The 20134-nt window shown below is 26.0% G+C and overlaps 2 protein-coding genes across 2 annotated transcripts in view; one reads left to right on the top strand and one right to left on the bottom strand.

The window, feature by feature from the left end:
* The window catches only part of LOC127287594 (zinc finger protein ztf-16), a 39951-nt gene extending 28930 nt beyond the window's left edge, over positions 1-11021 (bottom strand). The window contains exons 1-5 of the mRNA XM_051314601.1: positions 10688-11021; positions 4990-5214; positions 4682-4910; positions 4331-4599; positions 2622-2951 (exon numbers count right to left, since the gene is read on the bottom strand). Coding sequence (XP_051170558.1) covers positions 2622-2951; positions 4331-4599; positions 4682-4910; positions 4990-5168 — 1007 coding nt within the window. The 5' untranslated portion in view covers positions 5169-5214; positions 10688-11021. The remainder of the gene's footprint in view (positions 1-2621; positions 2952-4330; positions 4600-4681; positions 4911-4989; positions 5215-10687) is intronic.
* A 2486-nt stretch (positions 11022-13507) lies between these two features.
* On the top strand, positions 13508-20126 carry LOC127287593 (NADH dehydrogenase [ubiquinone] 1 alpha subcomplex subunit 9, mitochondrial). The gene is made up of 7 exons (XM_051314600.1): positions 13508-13675; positions 13848-14056; positions 17782-18075; positions 18370-18536; positions 18762-18893; positions 19307-19496; positions 19693-20126. The coding sequence occupies exons 1-7, from the start codon at positions 13660-13662 to the stop codon at positions 19876-19878; spliced, it is 1194 nt and encodes a 397-aa protein (XP_051170557.1). The 5' UTR covers positions 13508-13659; the 3' UTR covers positions 19879-20126.
* Positions 20127-20134: the final 8 nt, after the last annotated feature.

Below are 20134 nucleotides of genomic sequence, written 5' to 3'. Positions count from 1 at the left end.
TCAAAGATTTACATTCATACAAAAAGTCATTCAAAGATTTACATTTCTACATTCAAAAGTTATTTTCAAAATAAAAATTCGTACTCAAATCAAATTTTAAAAAGTTATTTTATTCTTAAAAGTTCAGTGCGTTTTCCACGTTTGTTATTGAATAATAAAATATCAAGGAAGGACGAACTATCTAATATTTTTGCATCTTCAGGGAAAATTATCTTTGATAAATAAAAAGTAAGTTTTAAAATTATATTTTTTATCTTTATCTTATTTCTTTTTGAAAAACTTCTTTCACTATTTAAAACTTTTCACAATTTCCCAATTCCAAAGAATACTGCCGTATTAAAGCTGGCGGTTATTCTTTAAAATTGTATTATTTTCACATATGTGTTTCCTTATTATTTCAACCTTTGTTTCCTAAATTTGTTAATATCACTTTATATAGTTGTGACTAACAAATTTTACTCCTTATTTTATGTATTCCTTTTATTTTTTCAATTTCTATAAGAAAATTCAATAGAGATTAAATAACCAAAATTAATTCCCAAGCTATTGGATGAGAATCCAGGCTTAAAATTGTAATTAAATTTTTATAACTATAATTTTAGTTTGAAATATAAAATTTAAAATTATTATTATTTGTTATAAAAATTTATAAAATATTATTTGTGTTACATTACGTAACACATGTATATATTTTATTAGTCTTACTTTGTATATAAAACAGTTTTTCATTATTAATTCATAAACTTTTATTGTATTCAAATTATTAAAAAAACACAAAACTCTTATCTGTTAACTATTGGTTTGTTTAGACAATAAAATTCACTGATGAAATCAAGTCGTATATATCTTAAAAATGTTTTTAAAAGTCGATGAAGTCACATTTTATTAAAATAAATTGAATTTAGTCGCATTTATGGCTTTTGATGGATTTTATTATTATTATAAATTATTATTATTTAAAAATTATTATATATATATAAAATGTAATATATTAAAAATATTTTTATTATTATTATATATATTAATATCATTTTTCAATGAATAATCTTAGTTTTTTTGAATATGAATTAAGTAAAAGTGGAACGCCATTTTTTGAAAAGTCTTAAAAATTGCCGACCTCAACTTTTAAAAAAACATTGATAACTTTAAAAAACGGATTGTTATTATATTCTTCTTCCCTGATGTCTAAAATATAGAAATATTTATTTGTGGTAATTAAAATTAACCTATACTTCTAAAAAATTTAGTCTAAATGGGAACATCAATTCGGTGTTTTTGCCAGTCTGGGCCAAGGAGCGCTAACGTCTCGCCAGTAAAGTGGTTAAAAAATTTTTAACAATTAACAATTTTTTAAGTTTTTATTATATCAAATTTGATTTAAATTTATTAATAATTAACGAAAATACGATGACTTATGTTTTAAAACTTAATTAAATTTAATCATTTAAATTCCTCTGTTTTTGGGCTCTAGAAACGAAAATAATCGTTTTATAAAAAAATTTCAAAGGAAAAAAAGATGCGCCTTTTAATTTCCTATAATGTTGTATTTTTCAAAATTCAAAGTTTTGATTTTGAATTTTTATCACTTTTTCGAACGTTTGACTGGCTCTACGGAGTCCAGCCGAGCGAAGATCGAGTTCTAATATTCAGCTCCTTATATAGTAAATAGCGTATCAGCAAGTGCGCATGTTGTCATTCGTAAAAGGTGAATTTAAATAAACGCGCCTTTTTGCAAATAAGAATATGCCCTATGTTGAGCAAAATCCAATGAACCGTAGCGAACGTCGAACGAGCAGCTGAGTGGCGCTCGTTCTTCACGTTACTGACATCCAGGTTGAAGGAAACGTTTTTGATTCATTTTTAATAAATTAATATTAAAGTCTTATTTTTCTTTTGTCATAAAAATGTTAAGAAAGCTTTTTTTATGAAATTAAAAACAATATTTGAGGAAGAATTGGTAAGTCAATTTGTCCGACTATGTTAAATAAAAAGAAAAATTAAACTCAACAAATGTAAAGAAACACTATTGGTTTGTTGTCGAAGTCAGTAGATTTCGATTAAATAATATTTTTTTTGTTTATTAAAATCGAAAAAAATTCGAGACTTAATTAAATTTTCTCCTTTCTATTTATAATGTTATTTGTTTTGCCTCATTAATTAAATAAAAATTGTCAATATTAATTATGTCCTAAAGAAATGTATTGGCTATTTGTGACTATGGGACTAGAGGCCATTAAAGCAAAAGAAAGAAAGATACTGTCTGGTCAAATCAAAAGTCGGAATTCATTTGAATTACAGGTTTGTTTGTTCTGCTTGGCCTTTAGAATCAAATGAAACAATTTATTCATAATTATGAATAAAAATTCTTAAAAAATGATTATTATAAAAAACAAATTCACTTTTCTTTAAAAAATGCAAATAGAAAACGCAAATTAATGTTCGCGCTATTAATTTATAACTAAACAAATTTTGAAACTATATTGTGGACATTAAAAAAATTTTTCAAGGATATTCAAAAAGGACAGAAAAAATTTCATGACATTTCCCAGTTTTCCAGGTGTTTTAAGACACCCTGTTAATGTAAGCAATGCATGCATAAAAGATTGTAAAGTCTTACTTACTTATGAATATTGGTTTTAATAGGCATATGGTGATGACTACTACTTGGAACGTTACAATTACTGTCGGCACTTTGTGGACTATTGGGACTATCTCCATTAATTAGAGTAGAACTCGTATTATGTTGACTATTAGTTTGTTCTGGATATGGAATGGAAATTTCCACATGTGGCGTAAGAAAATGCATTGGTGGAGTCACATTATCAGTTGATCTGTTACCAACACTATCACCACTATCAGATAAAGGCGCAGGAGGCACATTTTCGCCGGAACAATTGCTTAATAATGACGTTGAACTATTTGGTCCTGGATTATCCAAATCTATTCCATGTCTGTAAAAAAATTCATTCATTTTCTTTATCTTTCTATGCCAATACACGGAGAGTAAAATTAGGTTGTGTGGACTGGAGACTTAAGTTAAAACTACATGAGTGACTCAAGTAACGATGCCTACAGTTAAAGCAAAATTGGTCGCACGGTAGTTTAGTATTAATAGTATTAATGTATAGTATTAAAATAGTATTAATGTGCCATTAAAAAGTGATATTTCCATTCATTTAAACAGTTGAGGTTATTCGTGTAACAAGTAATATCAATATGTTAATATCAATAGCGAATTCAAGAAAAAAATTATGCCAATTTATTTATTTGTAAAATATTTAAATAAAAATTTTGCACTTCGAAACTTACAAATTTGTCATTTATCGTATTCGAAGTACCAATTTTTGTACTAAATCGTAATTTGGTTCGATTTTAATACCGAAATCAGCTCTAATTTAGAACTTTATTTTTACAGTGAATAATTAATGTACGCTTTAAATGTTGAAATACGACTACGCAATGTGCTAACTTTTTATTATATGTATAACGAGAAAAGTGTCTAAAACTGAAAATCCAACACACAACATAACTTCAAAAAGTGTTTCTTTTTATTTTTACATAATTTTTCAGTTAATTTGAAAAACCTTTGGATTCAGAATTGTTTAAAAATTATATTGTGGACCTTATTATTTCCTTTAAATCATCAAAAAAATGTTAATATTTGAAATTTTTTTAAAAATCAAACCTAACCTAGAAAAAATTAATAAATATAATATTCTATTAATATAAGGAAAAAATTACTTCACAATCGCGTGTGTGAATAGCGCCACGCTGCCAAGCAAAGCTGATTGGTCAAACCGTCTGTCGGTATTATTTGAGAACATTATAGCCCTAACTTGATAGCCAAGTCAAATCTACCGTGCTCTCCAGTTACAAATGACTTGTTTAATAAAATTGGACCAACGACTTGAAACAAAGCAGTTATCACCTAATTTTTCTCTCCGTGTAGTTTGTAATTATTATTATAACTAGGAAAGTGAGAGAATTGTTGCCATCTGGTGTTGAAAAATGTAATCTGTTTCGGATAACTGTTTCTATCACTTGCAATTGTAGTTTCGTGTATTTATAAATTTTTATAAATTTAATTACAATTATTTTTTTCTCTTTTGCTATTTTGATAATATTTTTTACAGGATTTAGTCTTTTCTAATTTGTATGTTTTAGATGAATAATATTTTTAGCTATTTTTTATTATTAAATTTTTTATTTAAATGTGTTTCATTAAGATTAATAGTCTGTTACAAATTATAAATAAAATTATTATTACTATAATAATTATAAATATTAAAAATATATTTTGAAATGGTAAGAAATAAAAAATTGAACACACCTGTTAAAAAAATGTAGCCTTAGGCATTTCATAGTAGAAGCTCTATAGTGACATAAAGGGCAGGATTTAACCATATCATGTTGACCCACATGCTCATTTTGAAAATGAGCTCTCATTGCAATTTGTCTCTGAAAACCTCGATTGCAAATAGGACAATGATAAGGCAAAGTTTTTGAATGTGTTGTAAAATGTTCAGCTAAATGATCTTTACGAAAAAATCTTTTTTGACATATTCGGCATTCATAAGGTTTTACTCCCGTATGTCTCATCTGAAACACATATCGAAATTTAATTACACTCACTTTCTCTATAAATTGTAAATATTTTTTTTTTATAACACATATTAAATACCTTGTGTCGCCTCATGTTAGCTCCATTAGAAAATTTCATATTGCAAACATCGCATTCAAACATTTTTCTATGAGAACGATGACCCGAATGACCTTCTCCATCAATATCATTTTCTACACCCTCGTTAACTTCGGTACTTTCTCCCCCATCGCCAGTAACAAGGCATTGGTCTTGATGTGCACAAAACGCTGCCTTATTTAGTGTTTCATAATTATCACAGCGTTCACATCTACAAAAATAATTTATAACTATAATTTTATGTATTTTTTTTGGGAGTATTAATCTACCTCGAAAAAATGTGCATTTACCTGAATACCAGCACCGAACCATCGCTACTGTCGTAATTTGTATTTAAGACGGTTTCACCATCAGGATCAAGTGCTTCTTCATTCTCAAAATTTTTGGAATTATTTCCAGTTTCAACAAGTAAAGAGGAATGTGAATCTACTTCGTGCTCTTCGGCTACAGTGTCAACTCCATCTGACATTGTAGAAAACGAAAGAGCTATCTGATAATCTTCATTTATCCAACAGCTAGAATTATAAAAATTTTAAACAGATAAAATATAAAATATGTGAATAATTATATTGGTATGGGGACATTTTTTAAACAAATCAAACATAATATTCGTTTTAAACTTTTTGGCTAAGACGTTTTTGAATAATTGATAACGATATTAATGTTAGATTTCTGATCAGCAACCTTGAAAACCCCCCGAGAAAAGAATTTTAAGAGAATTTGATGCATTTAAAATTTTTTTAAATTTTAAACATTTGATGTTTGATGTTAAATATTCCCGAATAGGGTCAGTTGGGGTAAATGGAGACAAAATATATACATATATTTATGAAATATGCAATTGTAAAAAATAATAAACACCAAAAGCATTCTATGAAAATTTATAAAATACAAGTTTTATGAAGTACATTGAAATAAAATATAATAAATTTTATTAAGTATAGTAGAAATTTTAGTAAACATTTTTCAATTTAGGGAAAACGTGTAAAAATGGGAAATATTGATACAAAAAATAATATACTTCTGAAAATATTTTTCAGTCTTTAAGAAATGTATTTCAAATTTTAGTAAATATTTATGAACTTCAACATAATTTATAGTAATCATACAAAATCTTTACTGAGATTTAATATATTTTATATCATTTTTTTCCAGTTTGACACATTTTCCCTAAATTGAAAAATATTTACAAAATTTTGTTATATATTTTCTTTCAGTGTAGAATTAAAAAATTCTGTATTGTGAGAAATAAAAATTGCTAATTTTTGTTGATGGTATATGAGCAATTCAACGTGAGATTGAGGGGTCTATCCTCCAATTATTCCTTCAATACTACGTTTTTGAGTAGAGGTTATGGGTCTAATTGAGTAAATAAAATTTTGAAAAAAATATTTATTATTTTTCGAGATATTTGCATTAAAAAATTAGTGCAATTTGTTTTTCAATTACTCATAACTTTTTCACTTTTAGTCCTAGAAAAAAGTTTCCTAAACGTTTTTTGCTCAGAAAATATTGAAGTTTAAGAAAAAAAATTAATTTTGAAAAATTAAAATTTTTTTATTTATTTATTTAACAAATAAAATTTGATTTTAATTTTTAAACTTATTATCGAGCTCCGTTTACTTAGCGGGGGTTTCCTACCTTCTCGGAACGGTATTTTTCAGTCTTTCTCTAAATAACATTTTATAATTAATTTTCGATTTTTAGTAATACTTAATATTCTTTTTTTGACACAGAATTAGATTAGACGTAGAATAGAAGGAATCTTAGGATAGACCCTTCAATCTCACGTGGAATTGCTCATATATTTTACATAATTAACACGAAATTTTAGAAGGTTAAAAGTTGAACAATTTTCGAATAATTGTGCGAATAACAAAACCCATAAAATCTCCCGGATTAATTTTTCAGTCCCGGCATTCTCCCGGTTCTCCCGGTTGGCTGGCCACCCTGGCCCTTAAAAAAGTAAGTTTAAAAAACCCAGTAGTTTTTCAACTTTGAAAATGAAATAAATACAATTTTTCTCACTTTAGCATATAAAAGAAAATATACCTCATTTGACACTTTAAAAATACTAGTTTATGATAAACTAAAAAAAAAGTTGTAATGTTACAATAAAAATTTTTTATAGTGTATCCAAATATTTGTCATAAATTCATTAAATTTTGGGTAGAAAATGAAAAATGAAAATTTTTAAAAATTATTCTCATAAAAATCAAAGCTTTATACTACTTTTTTTCTGAAAAATAGGGAAAATTTTTCAAATAGGTGCTTTTAGGGAGAAATAGGTAGAAAGGGGACTTTTAGGGAAAATATGGGACGACTACGAAGCCTGATAGAGTTAAAAAAATTTATTTAAGGGTCAAACCACTGAAAATCATCTGAGAGTTATCATCAACTTCTAGTCCTAGATTTAACCCTTTTAATTGACAAATTTTCAAATTTATTAATTTCGAAACGAAGCAAAATACCCCTCACCAAATTTTCATATCAGGTAAATTATATTTCAATATTAAAATATGTGCGAAGCCCCAAATTTTTTTTTGAAGCATCCAGAAAAAAGTTATAAGCTTCGCAAAATTGTGAAATTTCGTTTACTCAATAAATTTTCAAATTCAAATTAATATCTTAAAATAAAATAATTATATATTAACTAGCAAAATTAAACGCGCGCATGCGCGCTAAATTGAGTACTTACTTGTTTGTTATAAAGAAATTAAAGATTAATATTATCAATAATAATTTAATTTATTAGAATATTATTACATATTAAATGATAATAATGAAAATTATATGTTTACAAGCCTCGGATTATACGACTTTTTCCGACTTTTTTCAAAAATACGACTTTTATCGACTTATTTTAATAAAATGCGACATTTTTTTTTTACATTTGAAAAATGTAGAACTTCTTCAGATCTTCTTCAATTCAATTATTTAACAAATTTTGAACTAAAATGATTTTTCATTAAATTAATTATTTTTAATAATTTTAATGAAATACATCACAAATTCAATTATATGAAAATTATTTTTCAATTAAAATTTTTATGAAATTTAACAATTGTTTATAATTTAAAAAAAAATATCACAATAAAATTGAATTATTTTTTAAAAATTTCAATTCAAAATAAACTAAAATTCAATTATTACAAGAAATTTTAATTCAAAATCAATTAAAAATCCAATAATTATCCAAAATTTTCAATTTAAAATTTAATTATTTACCAAGTTTTCAATTTAAAATGAAATAAAATTCAATTATTTTCTAAAATTTCTATTCAAAATTAATTAACCAAAATTTTCAATCAAAAATAAACTTAAATTCAATTATTATCCAAAATTTCAATTAAAATTCAATTATTTCCCAAAATTTTCAATTCAAAATAAACTGAAATTCAATTATTTTCCAAATTTAAAATCAAATAAAATTTAATTATTCTCAAAAATTTGAATTCAAAATTAATTGAATTTTCAATCATTTGAATTTAAAAGCATTTAAAATTTAATTATTTCTAAAATTTTCCATTGAAATTTTTTTTTTTTGAAATTGAATAATTTCAATTATAACTCTTAGGAAATTCAATTATTTTTAACTATTTTAATAATATTCTTTGAAATTTCAACTATCCGAAACCATTTTTTAATTAAAAATGATTTTCAAATTATTGTATTTTGTCCGCATTTTCTATTAAATTTTTAGTGAAATCATCTAAAATTTTAATTACAAAACACTTAAAGTTTCAATTAATTTTAAAAATCTCAATTTTAAATCTTTGAAAATTCAATTAAATTTAAAAAATATTTTCCAAAAATTGTTTGATAAATTATTTTTAGTTCTGTAAAATTTAATAATTGTTTGAAAATTAACAATATCTTTTGAAATTTAATTATTTCTAAAAATTTCAACTTTAACCCCTCAAAAAGGATTATTATTAAAAAAAAAAATTTTTTTTATTTAAAAATCTGTAAAATATTTTTGTTAAAATGAAAAACAAATCCACTTTTTTTGGAATATAAATCGACTAAAACGACTTTTTGTGTCTTTAAGTTGATTCGAGACCTGTGTTTTTATAATTAATATTTAATAGGTATTCGTTGGCCCCTGGTACCTTAAAAATAAATTTTTTTCAAATTACTATCTTGTACGAAATTTCCTGTCGCATCTTTTTTCTCATCATAAATTTTTTGTATTTGTATACTATTTTTGAATCAATATACAACTTTAAAAAAAATTTCGTTGGTAAACGTTGTGTACTTCAGCTTCGTGAATTGAATTTTCGAATTTGGAATTTTAAAGAAACTTATTCCGAAATTTGGAAACACAATTATACAACTTTGGCAAAAATGAGAAAAAGAATTGTCAAAATTTGACACGTCATAAGATTACTATTCAAAAAAACACGTGAAATCAGAAAAGGCCAACTTCAAGTTAGGACAGAAGGACAGACCAAGCATTTTATTATTATATAATAATAATTCCATCATTTTTTGATGTAGAATAAATTGATTTATGTTTTCGTAAAATAGTAATATGTAATATTTGGTAGTTTTTGAATAACGTTTCAAAAAAAAGTGACGAAGCTGAAGTACGCAACGTTTATGATAAACGATTTTAAAGAATTAATTTTTTAAAATGAAAAATTCTATAATTTTTTGCCTAAAAAATATTTCTTGTAGTTTTCATTAATTAACAAAGTATAAAAAAATATTTTTTAGGCAAAACATTATAGAATTTTTCATTTTAAAAAATTATTTCTTTAAAAATCGTTTATCATAAACGTTGCGTACTTCAGCTTCGTAAAAAAGTGCAACATTTAAGGTTACGAAATCACGTCGAGAACCTTCTATTTTAAATTAATAATAATTTCAAAGGAAATAAAATTTACACAATAATATTATGATCAATAAACTCAAAAAATTTATCTAGTTTCACATAATATTAAAACTAGAATTTTTAAAATTAAACCAGCAATCACTCTCAGATGATTTTCAGTAGTTTGACCCTTAATTGTGTAAAATTTCATGTTTGATTTTAGTGCACAAAGTTAAAAATTAAATTTACGAAATGACTATAATTTTTTTCTTGTGTAAAAATAAATTATGTAGAGTTTTTTTGCTTTAGTGTTTAACCGTGCAAAATTAAATAATTTTAAAATTGAAAATTTTTTTTCCGTTTTAACGTAATACGTAGGTTTTTTTTTTTTTTCTTTTTGTAAAATTTATTTGCATAAAATTAATATGACTTATTTAAATGTACTGTGTAGAATTGCCTTTTGTAGAATTAACTAAGTTTTCTTTTTAGGATTTATTTACGTAGAATTGTTAACGTCCACAAAAGTGTAATGAAATTAATGGAAAAATAATATTAATGAAGAACGTGAAAGATCACTGACCGATTAGTAACCTAACCTAAAATACATTAACTGACAGACGAGTGTTTCACATGATATTTTTAACATACTATTAAATATTAAATATCAATAAATGTAAACTATAAATAATTGTCTATTATTTTTCAAATATAGTGACAAATATTATGTCTTCAAGAACATGTGTAAAATGGTGTTCTACTTTTTCTTAGCAAGTTAATGAACACTTTTTTATGTCACTTATTTGTAACCATCTTTTTCAATAATAAAATTATTTCATTTTTAAATTTCTAACCATTTAAAATCATTTTTATAAGCTTTAAAAATTTCATGTACAACATGAATTAAAAAATGTTTAAATATAATTAATTTAACATTTAATCTAAACTTTATATTCTAAAATGTGGAGAACAACACTTATTGACCTGTTAAAAACTGATTATTGAAAAAAATTCGACATTTATCTAATTAACAACAAATGTATGATTTTGCAAAGTTGAAAAGTAAAATAGATTTCTTTTTTTTTGCACAAGTACTGCAAATATGTTTTTGTTTGTCAGTTACCAACTGCAAAGAAAGCAATGACAAATAAAAAATATAATTGTAAAAACATTACATGTTAAGGAAATTATAAGCTGCGTGTAGAAATGTTGTTCACGTATCAAGTATCCTTCTCCAAGATTATTACAATGCTAAAAAGTGCCTGATAATCTTATATGTGTTCACACTTTTTCATGAAATTTTATCGTGTCTCTTGCAATCACTACAACGTGCAAAAACATTTACTTTCTTTTTAAACTTAATTTAAGTGTATTATTGGAAATATTGATTCTTTAACAATTTTATTTTCTATAAATTATTTAATTCTCATTAACGTCAACAAATCTTATATTTTTATACAATCACTGTAAAAAAATTTAGTGTTAATTTACCAAAAAAAAAAAATTAACCAGCAGTAATTTTAGGATTTTTTTTTGTTACAAAATCTAGTACTTTTCAGGTTAACCAACAGTAAAATATTCAGAGATGGTTACGTAATTTATGTAATTTTTTACAGTAATTTAGGGTACGAACACAGCTGTGAAATCTAAGTAGGGTCGTCATGGTAACGTATAAGAGTGAGAGAAATATATTCTTTATTTCTCTCACTCTTATACGATACCATGACGATCCGCCATATGGTGTTTTCAGCAGATGCTCCGTAGTGCTCTGAAGCATTTTTTGATTGGGCCAACGCAGAATGAAATCTCTAATCGTAAATCTTAAGCTTTTACAGCGGTTCTACATGTATACGAAATCGCAAAGTCGTTGCGAGCCGCGTAAAGGCCTTTCTCCAATAGGATCCTAAACTCTTGCGTTGCGTATGCATTGCGTCGGTTGCTATTGGCAACCAATGCTAAAATCAACGCGTCAGTCACGCAACGCAAAAGTTTAGGTTCCTATTGGTGAAAGGCCTTAAGGACTTTCTCCAATAGGATCCTAAACTCTTGCGTTGCGTATGCATTGCTTCGGTTGCTATTGGCAACCAATGCTAAAATCAACGCGTCAGTCACGCAACGCAAAAGTTTAGGTTCCTATTGGAGAAAGGCCTTTAAAGGCGTTTCTCCAATATGATCCTAAACTCTTGCGTTGCGTGACTGACGCGTTGATTTTAGCATAGGTTGCCAATAGCAACAGACGCAACGCAAGAGTTTAGGATCTGATTGGAGAAACGCCTTAATGGTACGGTCCGGTCACACTATCTCATGTATGCAGAAACATTTGGCCGGTCACACTTGAACGAAATCTAGTGAATGTTTAGTTACTTTCTAGTAATTTTCCAAAAAATTCGATTGTAACTATAGAAAGTTACTAAACATTCACTAGATTTCGTTGAATTGTGACCGGCCAAATGTTTCTGCATACATGAGATAGTGTGACCGGACCGTACCATTAAGGCGTTTCTCCAATCAGATCCTAAACTCTTGCGTTGCGTCTGTTGCTATTGGCAACCTATGCTATTGTGATTTTTAGCGCACTTTTGAAAGTGTATACTCGGGAAGTATGCAGTGTCCTTTTTTCGCACGAAAAAACAAGGACACTGCATACTTCCCGAGTATACACTATCAAAAGTGCGCTAAAAATCACAATTCGGAAACGGCCATACCCTTACCACTGAATTTAAGGTACTTCTTCAACTTGCAATCTGTCTATGCCAATGCATATTGAAATCATAAAACATAAATCTCTCGATAAATCTTTAACATGAGGCAAAAAAGGATAGAAGATATTTCTCCCTTTTTCTCTCTTATTATTTCTATGATTTATGTTTTAAGGCGTTTATTCACTTTAAATTTTTTGATCGAGCGCTGGTTGGTTTCCATTGTCCCCACTCGCCTTTTGTCATAATTCTCGTCAACTACCGCACCCTGCTCTAGTGAAAATCCAGTGGCTTTATTGTTAAAATTAAAAGAACCTATAAAGTTACTAAATTTTCACTAGAGCAGGGTGCGGTAGTTAACGACAATTATGAAAAATGTCGACTGGGGATTTTGTCCAGTGGGGACAATGATGAAGCATTAAAAGTGCTTTTATACCTCCAGTATTTTGGTTCAGCAATCGGCTGGATTCAATTTTCACGGCTGTATCACTGAATTTGATTGGCTCTGACTAATATTCGATTTCCACCGTGAAAATTGAATATTTTTAGAGCCAATCAAATTCAGTGATTCTCCGAGAAAATTCAATCCAGCCGATTGCTTGATCAAAATACTGGAGGTGTAAAAGCACCTTTACATCGTTGGTAAAAAAATTTTTTACTTTGATTTTTCGAAATGCAAAAATCTGATTGATTGTTTTATCAATAATATTGTGAACAACCAATCAGGTTTGTGTATTTCGGAAAATAAAAATTTTTTTTACCAAAGGTGTAAATGCTTCATGAGACCAACTAGCTTGGACGAGGCGAATTTTCACGGTCTTAAAAATGTATTTTCATTGCGGAATTTTTGAATTAATAGTTATAAAAACCGGGTTTTGCAAATTCACCACTAGAACCAGTTTACGTCCATCTTGAAATTTTTCCCCACTCAACTTGATCAAACTAAAGGTGCTTTTATACCTCCAGTATTTTGGTCAAGCAATCAGCTGGATTGAATTTTCACAGAGAATCAATGAATTTGATTGGCTCTAAAAATATTCAATTTTCACAGTGGAAATGGAATATTAGTCAGAGCCAATCAAATTCAGTGATACAACCGTGAAAATTCAATCCAGCCGATTGCTTTACCAAAATACTGGAGGTATAAAAGCACCTTAAGGCCGTTTCCGAATTGAGATTTTTGTCGCACTTTTGATAAAGTGTATACTTGGGAAGTATGCAATGTCCTTGTTTTTCTATGCGAAAAAAAGGACACTGTATACTTCCCAAGTATACACTTTATCAAAAGTGCGACAAAAATCCCACTTCGAAAACGGCAAAATGAACGTTTCACATTTTGGATACTCTACTAGAAACACATGTTTTGTTCAATTTTCGGTTTTGTTGGCTAAATTGTCAGTCTGCTGCATGATTGTTATTAAATCCAGTATTGTATATTGGTTTCAAATATGTTTTCTTCTTTAAGTAAGAGATGATTTTACCCATAGAATTCCTTATATTCATAGTGATATAAATTAATAAAAATACTCTTATAATCTTTTTTTTTTTTTGAAAATGAGTATTTGTAACTTGTTTTAAAAATTTATTATATAATATGCATTGTCGTATATTTTCATTGTTGAAACATTTCTTTTAGGAAAACAATCAGTATGCTCATTAAACAAAACTATTCAGACATGTCGTTATTCTCAATCACCAAAAGTAATAAAAAATGTAACAACCGCTAGTATGAAAAGAGGTACTGGAGGCCGCAGTTCTTTCAATGGAAATGTTTGCACTGTTTTTGGTGCCACTGGATTTATTGGCCGGTATGTTGTCAATCGTTTAGGCAAAATTGGAACCCAGGTACATAATATTTCATATGTTATTATTAAAAAAAAAAAATTACATATTTTTAATTTTTTAAATTTAATATTTTACACTTAAAATTTTTTTTTGATTAATACCAGTAAATGACAATTATGTTGATCATGTTTAACATGATAATATTTAGGTAAAGTTGTTGAAAACTTAATGGAAAAGAATTAAAAATATAAAATAAAAAAATAGCTTAAATATTATATTTTCTTATTAAGAAGGTTCCACAGGGTTTCTACAGACCTGGAAAACTTGGAATTGTCAGGGAATTTTTATGAAATATCGTTCTGAAAATTTAATTTTCTGTATTTGCATCGAGAAACTCTCAAGTTTCCAAGTTTTGTATTTAGGGTTAGTCCACTGACTTTCGTCTAATAGTGGTTGCGACCAAATTTTAAAAAAATCTAGTTTTAATATATGTGAAACTCGATGACTCGCTGAGTTCATTAACCATAATATTATGGTAAAAATTTTATTCCCTTTAAAAATATTAAATATCAAAAGTAGGAGGATCACAATGTGATTTTGTAACCTTAAATTTTTCAATTTTTTTAAAAACGCTATTATTAAAAAAATATTAAAAATTAGATGTTGGAACTCACCAAAAACATAAATCACTTTATTCTGCATAGAGGAACAAAAGAATTATTGCAAAAATTTATTATTTTTCCATGATATACGATTTTAAAAAACATTTTATTTAAATATTCTCAAGATTTTTATTTACTTATAACTTTTTTGTCGGTGCTCCGAAAAAATTGAGGTTTTGCACAAAGATTTTTTATAATATTCTTTACCTTCTACTAAAATCTTACGAAGGTGTTTTGCTTCGTTTTGGAGATAATTATTTTCAAAATTATTTATTTAAAAAGGTTAATTAAAAGACTTGAAGTTAACTAGCCAAATTCAAACTGCTCCATTTTTTATAAAAATATATTAAAATGTAGCGATTTGAAATTGGTCAGTTAACTTCAAGTCTTTTAATTAACCTTTTTAAATAAAAAATTTTGAAAATTAATATCTCCAAAACGAAGCAAAACACCTTCGTAAGATTTTAATAGAAGGTAAAGAATATTATAAAAAATCTATGTGCAAAACCTCAATTTTTTCGGAGCACCGACAAAAAAGTTATAAGTAAATAAAAATCTTGAGAATATTTAAATAAAATGTTTTTTAAAATCGTATATCATCGAAAAATAATAAATTTTTGCAATAATTCTTTCGTTCCTCTGTGCAGAATAAAGTGATTTATGTTTTTGGTGAGTTCCAACATCTAATTTTTAATATTTTTTTAATAATAGCGTTTTTAAAAAAATTGAAAAATTTAAGGTTACAAAATCACATTGTGATCCTCCTACTTTTGATATTTAATATTTTTAAAGGGAATAAAATTTTTACCATAATATTATGGTTAATGAACTCAGGGAATCATCGAGTTTCACATATATTAAAATTAGATTTTTTAAAAATTTGGTCGCAACCACTATTAGACGAAAGTCAGTGGACTGAGCCATTACAACTTTTCTGTTTTAAATTTAATTGAAATTTAAATGTTGAAATCAATATGAAATTTTTGAATCTTAGTCTCTATTGGTCAAAAATGTTCTCTTACATAATACGGTTTATTAGTTAATTATTTCAGTAATTTCATTACGTAGTTCAAATTTCCAGTAGAACGAATCTGATAATTAAATTCATTTTTATTCGGCAAAAAATTTTTCTAAAGTGGAATTAATAAATTGATACTAATTCAATGGATTGTACGACTTTTTTCAATGAATGCGACTTTTTTCGGATAAAATGAGATTTATTTCAGGTTTTTATAGGGTAAGTGCACCAATTACGGCGCGTTCATAAAAAATAACTATTATTACTATTATATTTAATATTACTGGTGCAAAATGATTAAAAAATATTATTTTAATCTTTTTTCATGGTGTCTAACAGTCAGGGAAAAGTCAGGAAATTTCTTTGATTTTCTGGAATTTTTTTATAAATAAATTAAAACTATTAGTTTCAAAAATTTTTTTTACTTATTTCCCAAAGCAAATGCAAATTAAAAAGTTGGCCTTCACACTCAATTATTAGGCATGTGATATATCTTATATTCATTAAGTAAATAATTATTTACTACTATTTATTGAATCTAATAAATGATTTTTTAAACTTGGATAACAATTAATTTTTTTCAGTGAAATATTTGGTTTTTTAATATAAATAAAAATTATTTGATACAATTTTATTTTATCGATTCAATTTCAAATAAAGTAAATTATTATTTATTAATACGAATAATTTATTATTTAATGCTAATATACACATTTAACTTATAAAAATTTTTACGGCGTCGAATCTTAAATTATCGAATTTCTATTTAGCAAAATTGTATAATGTGGATTTTATATTATGCAAAATTTTCAATTTACATTGAACTAAAATTCGATTTGAAAGAATTTCTATTTAGCAGAACTCTTATAAAGCATTTTTTCTAATACTTTTTAAAAATTTTAAATTAATATAATTTCAATTTGACGAAATTTATGTCTAGAAAAATTGCCAAAAAGAACTAAGTAGAGTTTTTCTTAAATGAAAAATTAATTATTAATAATTAATTAATTAAGAACAACAATGTCCCAGAAATTGACCTTAAATATCAATTTTTATAAAACTGATTTTATTGAACATCTGAAAAAAATTTTTATAAATTTACTTAAAAATTTTTTTTAATTATTTGACTCAATTTATGAAGAATTGACCTTAGATAAATTTTTTAAAAGAGACTTTTTTGTGCCTTTAAGTCGATCCGAAACCTGATTCAATCGTATTTTCATTTTGTATAGAGTTTTTATGTAAGGGAAGTCTATCTATTAGTTGAAAATTGGTGGAAATAAAAATTTGTCTAAATAAAAGTTCTGCTAAATAAGAATTAAGATAAAAAAAAAAAAATTCGATTGAATAAAAATTCAGATAAGTAAAATTAAATCAATACAAAAATTCAATTAAATAAAAATTCCATTAATTATAAATTCTTTGAAATAAATATCTGTGAAAATCCCATTATATATAAATTTTGTTCATCAAAAATTCTGTTAATTGAAAATTTGCTAAAGTATGTATATGAAAAAGAAGATAAATAGAAATTTCATTAAATGAAAAATCAATTAAACAAAACTTGTTTGGTGTGAAAATTGCATTCATTATCAATTTTACTTTATAAAATCTAGTTGAGTAGAAATTCGATATTGTTGACATCGAAACATGGAAAAAAATCATGCGTAATTTACTAAAAATTCGTCTAAATGGATTTATATCAGGGTCTGTAATTTTTTTAAAGATGGCCTGGAAAAGTCATGGAATTTTAAAATCAGTCTTTCGTGGCAACCCTGTTCCATACATGTATGATAAACTTATTTGGAATAAGTGGAAAAAAGAAATGGAACACTGATGTGAAAACAGAATTTATTAATTCAATTTTAAAATAAATATTAACAAATTAAATCTTAAGTAATTTAAATTAATAATTAAGATAACATCGATCAGTTCAAGTCAGGTTAAATTAAAAAGTAAAACGTAAAGTAGAACGTAAAGTTCTTTACGTTTCAACGGCACAGACGTCATCAGAAACTAAAATTTTATTACAAAAAAATAACTTTTTAAAAACATTTATTAAACATATTATTTTTTAAAATTGAAATTTAATTTTCATTTTCTAGATAATACTTCCTTATCGAGGGGATTTTTATGACTGCATGCGTTTAAAACCAGCGGGCGATCTAGGACAAATTATTTTTCATCCATTTGATATTCGAGATGAAGATTCTATTCGTAGATGCGTGAAATACTCAAATATTGTTGTAAATTTAATAGGAAGAGAATATGAAACTAAAAATTTTACATTCGAGGATGTTCATGTAAAGGGAGCAAGAACGCTTGCTAGGATTTGTAAAGAAAGTGGAGTTGAAAGATTTATTCATCTTTCTTGTCTAAATGCAAATCCAAATCCAAAGGTATATTTCAAAAAAATTTTATTTAATCCCTTTAATCTTTACTCCGGCTCAAAAAAAAACTTTTTGAAAGAAACATTACAAATATATGAAATTTTTTATTTTAATAGATGAAAAATTAAAAATCTTTTTAAGGAATAACAGTTATTGAGCCAAACTTTAATACAACTTTCTTGTGCCCTGGCCTTCCCTATAATTAATTATAAAAAAAGTCTACGGATATTTTTTTCTGCTAATATGAAAGTAATTTTAATTCAATAGAAACAATGTTTTATATTGAAAAATCTTTATTTTAAGCAATTGGTTTTAAAATCGCCATCTCGATACTTTATCTCAAAATGGGATGGAGAATTAGCAGTTAGGCAAGAATTTCCTGAAGCGACAATCATTCGACCATCAGATATATATGGTCAAGAAGATCGTTTCTTAATGTTATATCAAAGTAGATGGAGACATCATTTGTAGTAAGTGAATAAATGACAATTAAAATTATTTTAATTTCGATATTTTTTTCTCTATATTCACAAAGAAAAAATTTTATATTTTATTTAATATGTATGTTAAAACTTTTTTCACCCCAAAAACTTTGAAAATTTATCAAAGTTTTCATTAAGTGAACTACAATTTTTATCTGTCAATATACAATTTTTTGTATTTTTATTATCGTGAGTTGCAACTTTTGATTACAGTAATGGTGTTCCATTGTACAAGAAAGGAGAAGTAACTGAGAAACAACCGGTATGGATTGGCGATGTTGCATCTGGAATTATGGCTGCTATTAAAGATCCAGAATCCAGTGGAAGAACTTATCAGTTTGTTGGGTGAGTTAAAAAAATAGATATTAATTTTTTATTTTTTTAAAAATGAATTTAGTTTATCAGACAAGAAAGTTTTACAAAATGTTCCAATGTTGTTCAAAATTTTTAAGTGTCATTCAAAATAGCTTCAATTTCTATTAATAAACTACTTTTTGTATTTGAGAGTCGTTAACATTAGGATACACAAAAAAAGTCAACTTTTGAATTTTTATCACGTAACTCCAAAATTTTATTCTTTAGATAAAAAAAAGATATGAGCATTTAAAAACTAAATTGTTCTTCTTCAATATTGTTTGAAATTATTTACTATTTGTAGAGTAAGAAAGACTTTATTGAATTATGAATATGTTCTTTTTATTAAAATTGGCATGTATATTTAATTCTACATTTATTGTATTCAATAATTTAATTTTTAGACCTAGACGTTACAAACTTGCTGATTTAGTGGATTGGTTCATGAGAATATTGAGACGTGAAGCCGATAATTGTATGTACAGAAGAATGGATCTTGATTATTGTCCTTTCTTTAAATTAAAAGTTGAATTAACAGAAAGACTGAGTCCAGCATATCCTTTAGGACAATTATCTTGGCAAAATTTAGAAAGAGTAAGTTTAATTTATTTATCAATGGTACTATAATTGCGTTTAATGAGAATATTTAAAATAAAATAACATTTTATATCCCATTAATAAAAGCCAATGGGATATAATAATAATTCAAAATTTTTTATAACTATTACAAAATTTTTATTTGCTGTCAGTCGAATATAAATGAAAAAGAATTTTAATTGTTTTATTTCAGGAGCATACCACTGATAATATTGTAAAAGGTTTGCCTATGCTTGAAGATCTTGGAGTAAATCCTATTGTAATTGATTCACAAGTCTTATGGGAGTTGGCACCATGGCGGTATGATTTAGCTTATCAAGAATATTATGGAGAATATGATGATCCTCCTCCACCACCTCATATTACTGCAACAATTTAACTGTTAACTTATTAGATATGTACGCTTGTTTATTTTGAAAATAATATATTGTAGTAAGAAATAATGTGTTAAATATTTAAATTATAATTTTTGTTTCATGATCAAAAAAACAAGCCTAACATTTTGTTTTAGAGCCGAGAAAGCGTTTCGATGTATTTTTTTTTTTATATAATATTGATTCTTCGTAAAGAGGGCATTTTTATTTCTTTGCGTTACATCATCTAAATATAATTATTGAGTTATCAATATTAGAGAA

This window comes from Leptopilina boulardi, unplaced genomic scaffold (genome assembly GCF_019393585.1).
Source record: "Leptopilina boulardi isolate dan_hultmark-lab unplaced genomic scaffold, ZJU_Lbou_2.1 LbouV2_371, whole genome shotgun sequence".
NCBI lineage: Eukaryota > Metazoa > Arthropoda > Insecta > Hymenoptera > Figitidae > Leptopilina > Leptopilina boulardi.
This window is presented reverse-complemented; position numbering and strand designations above follow the sequence as displayed.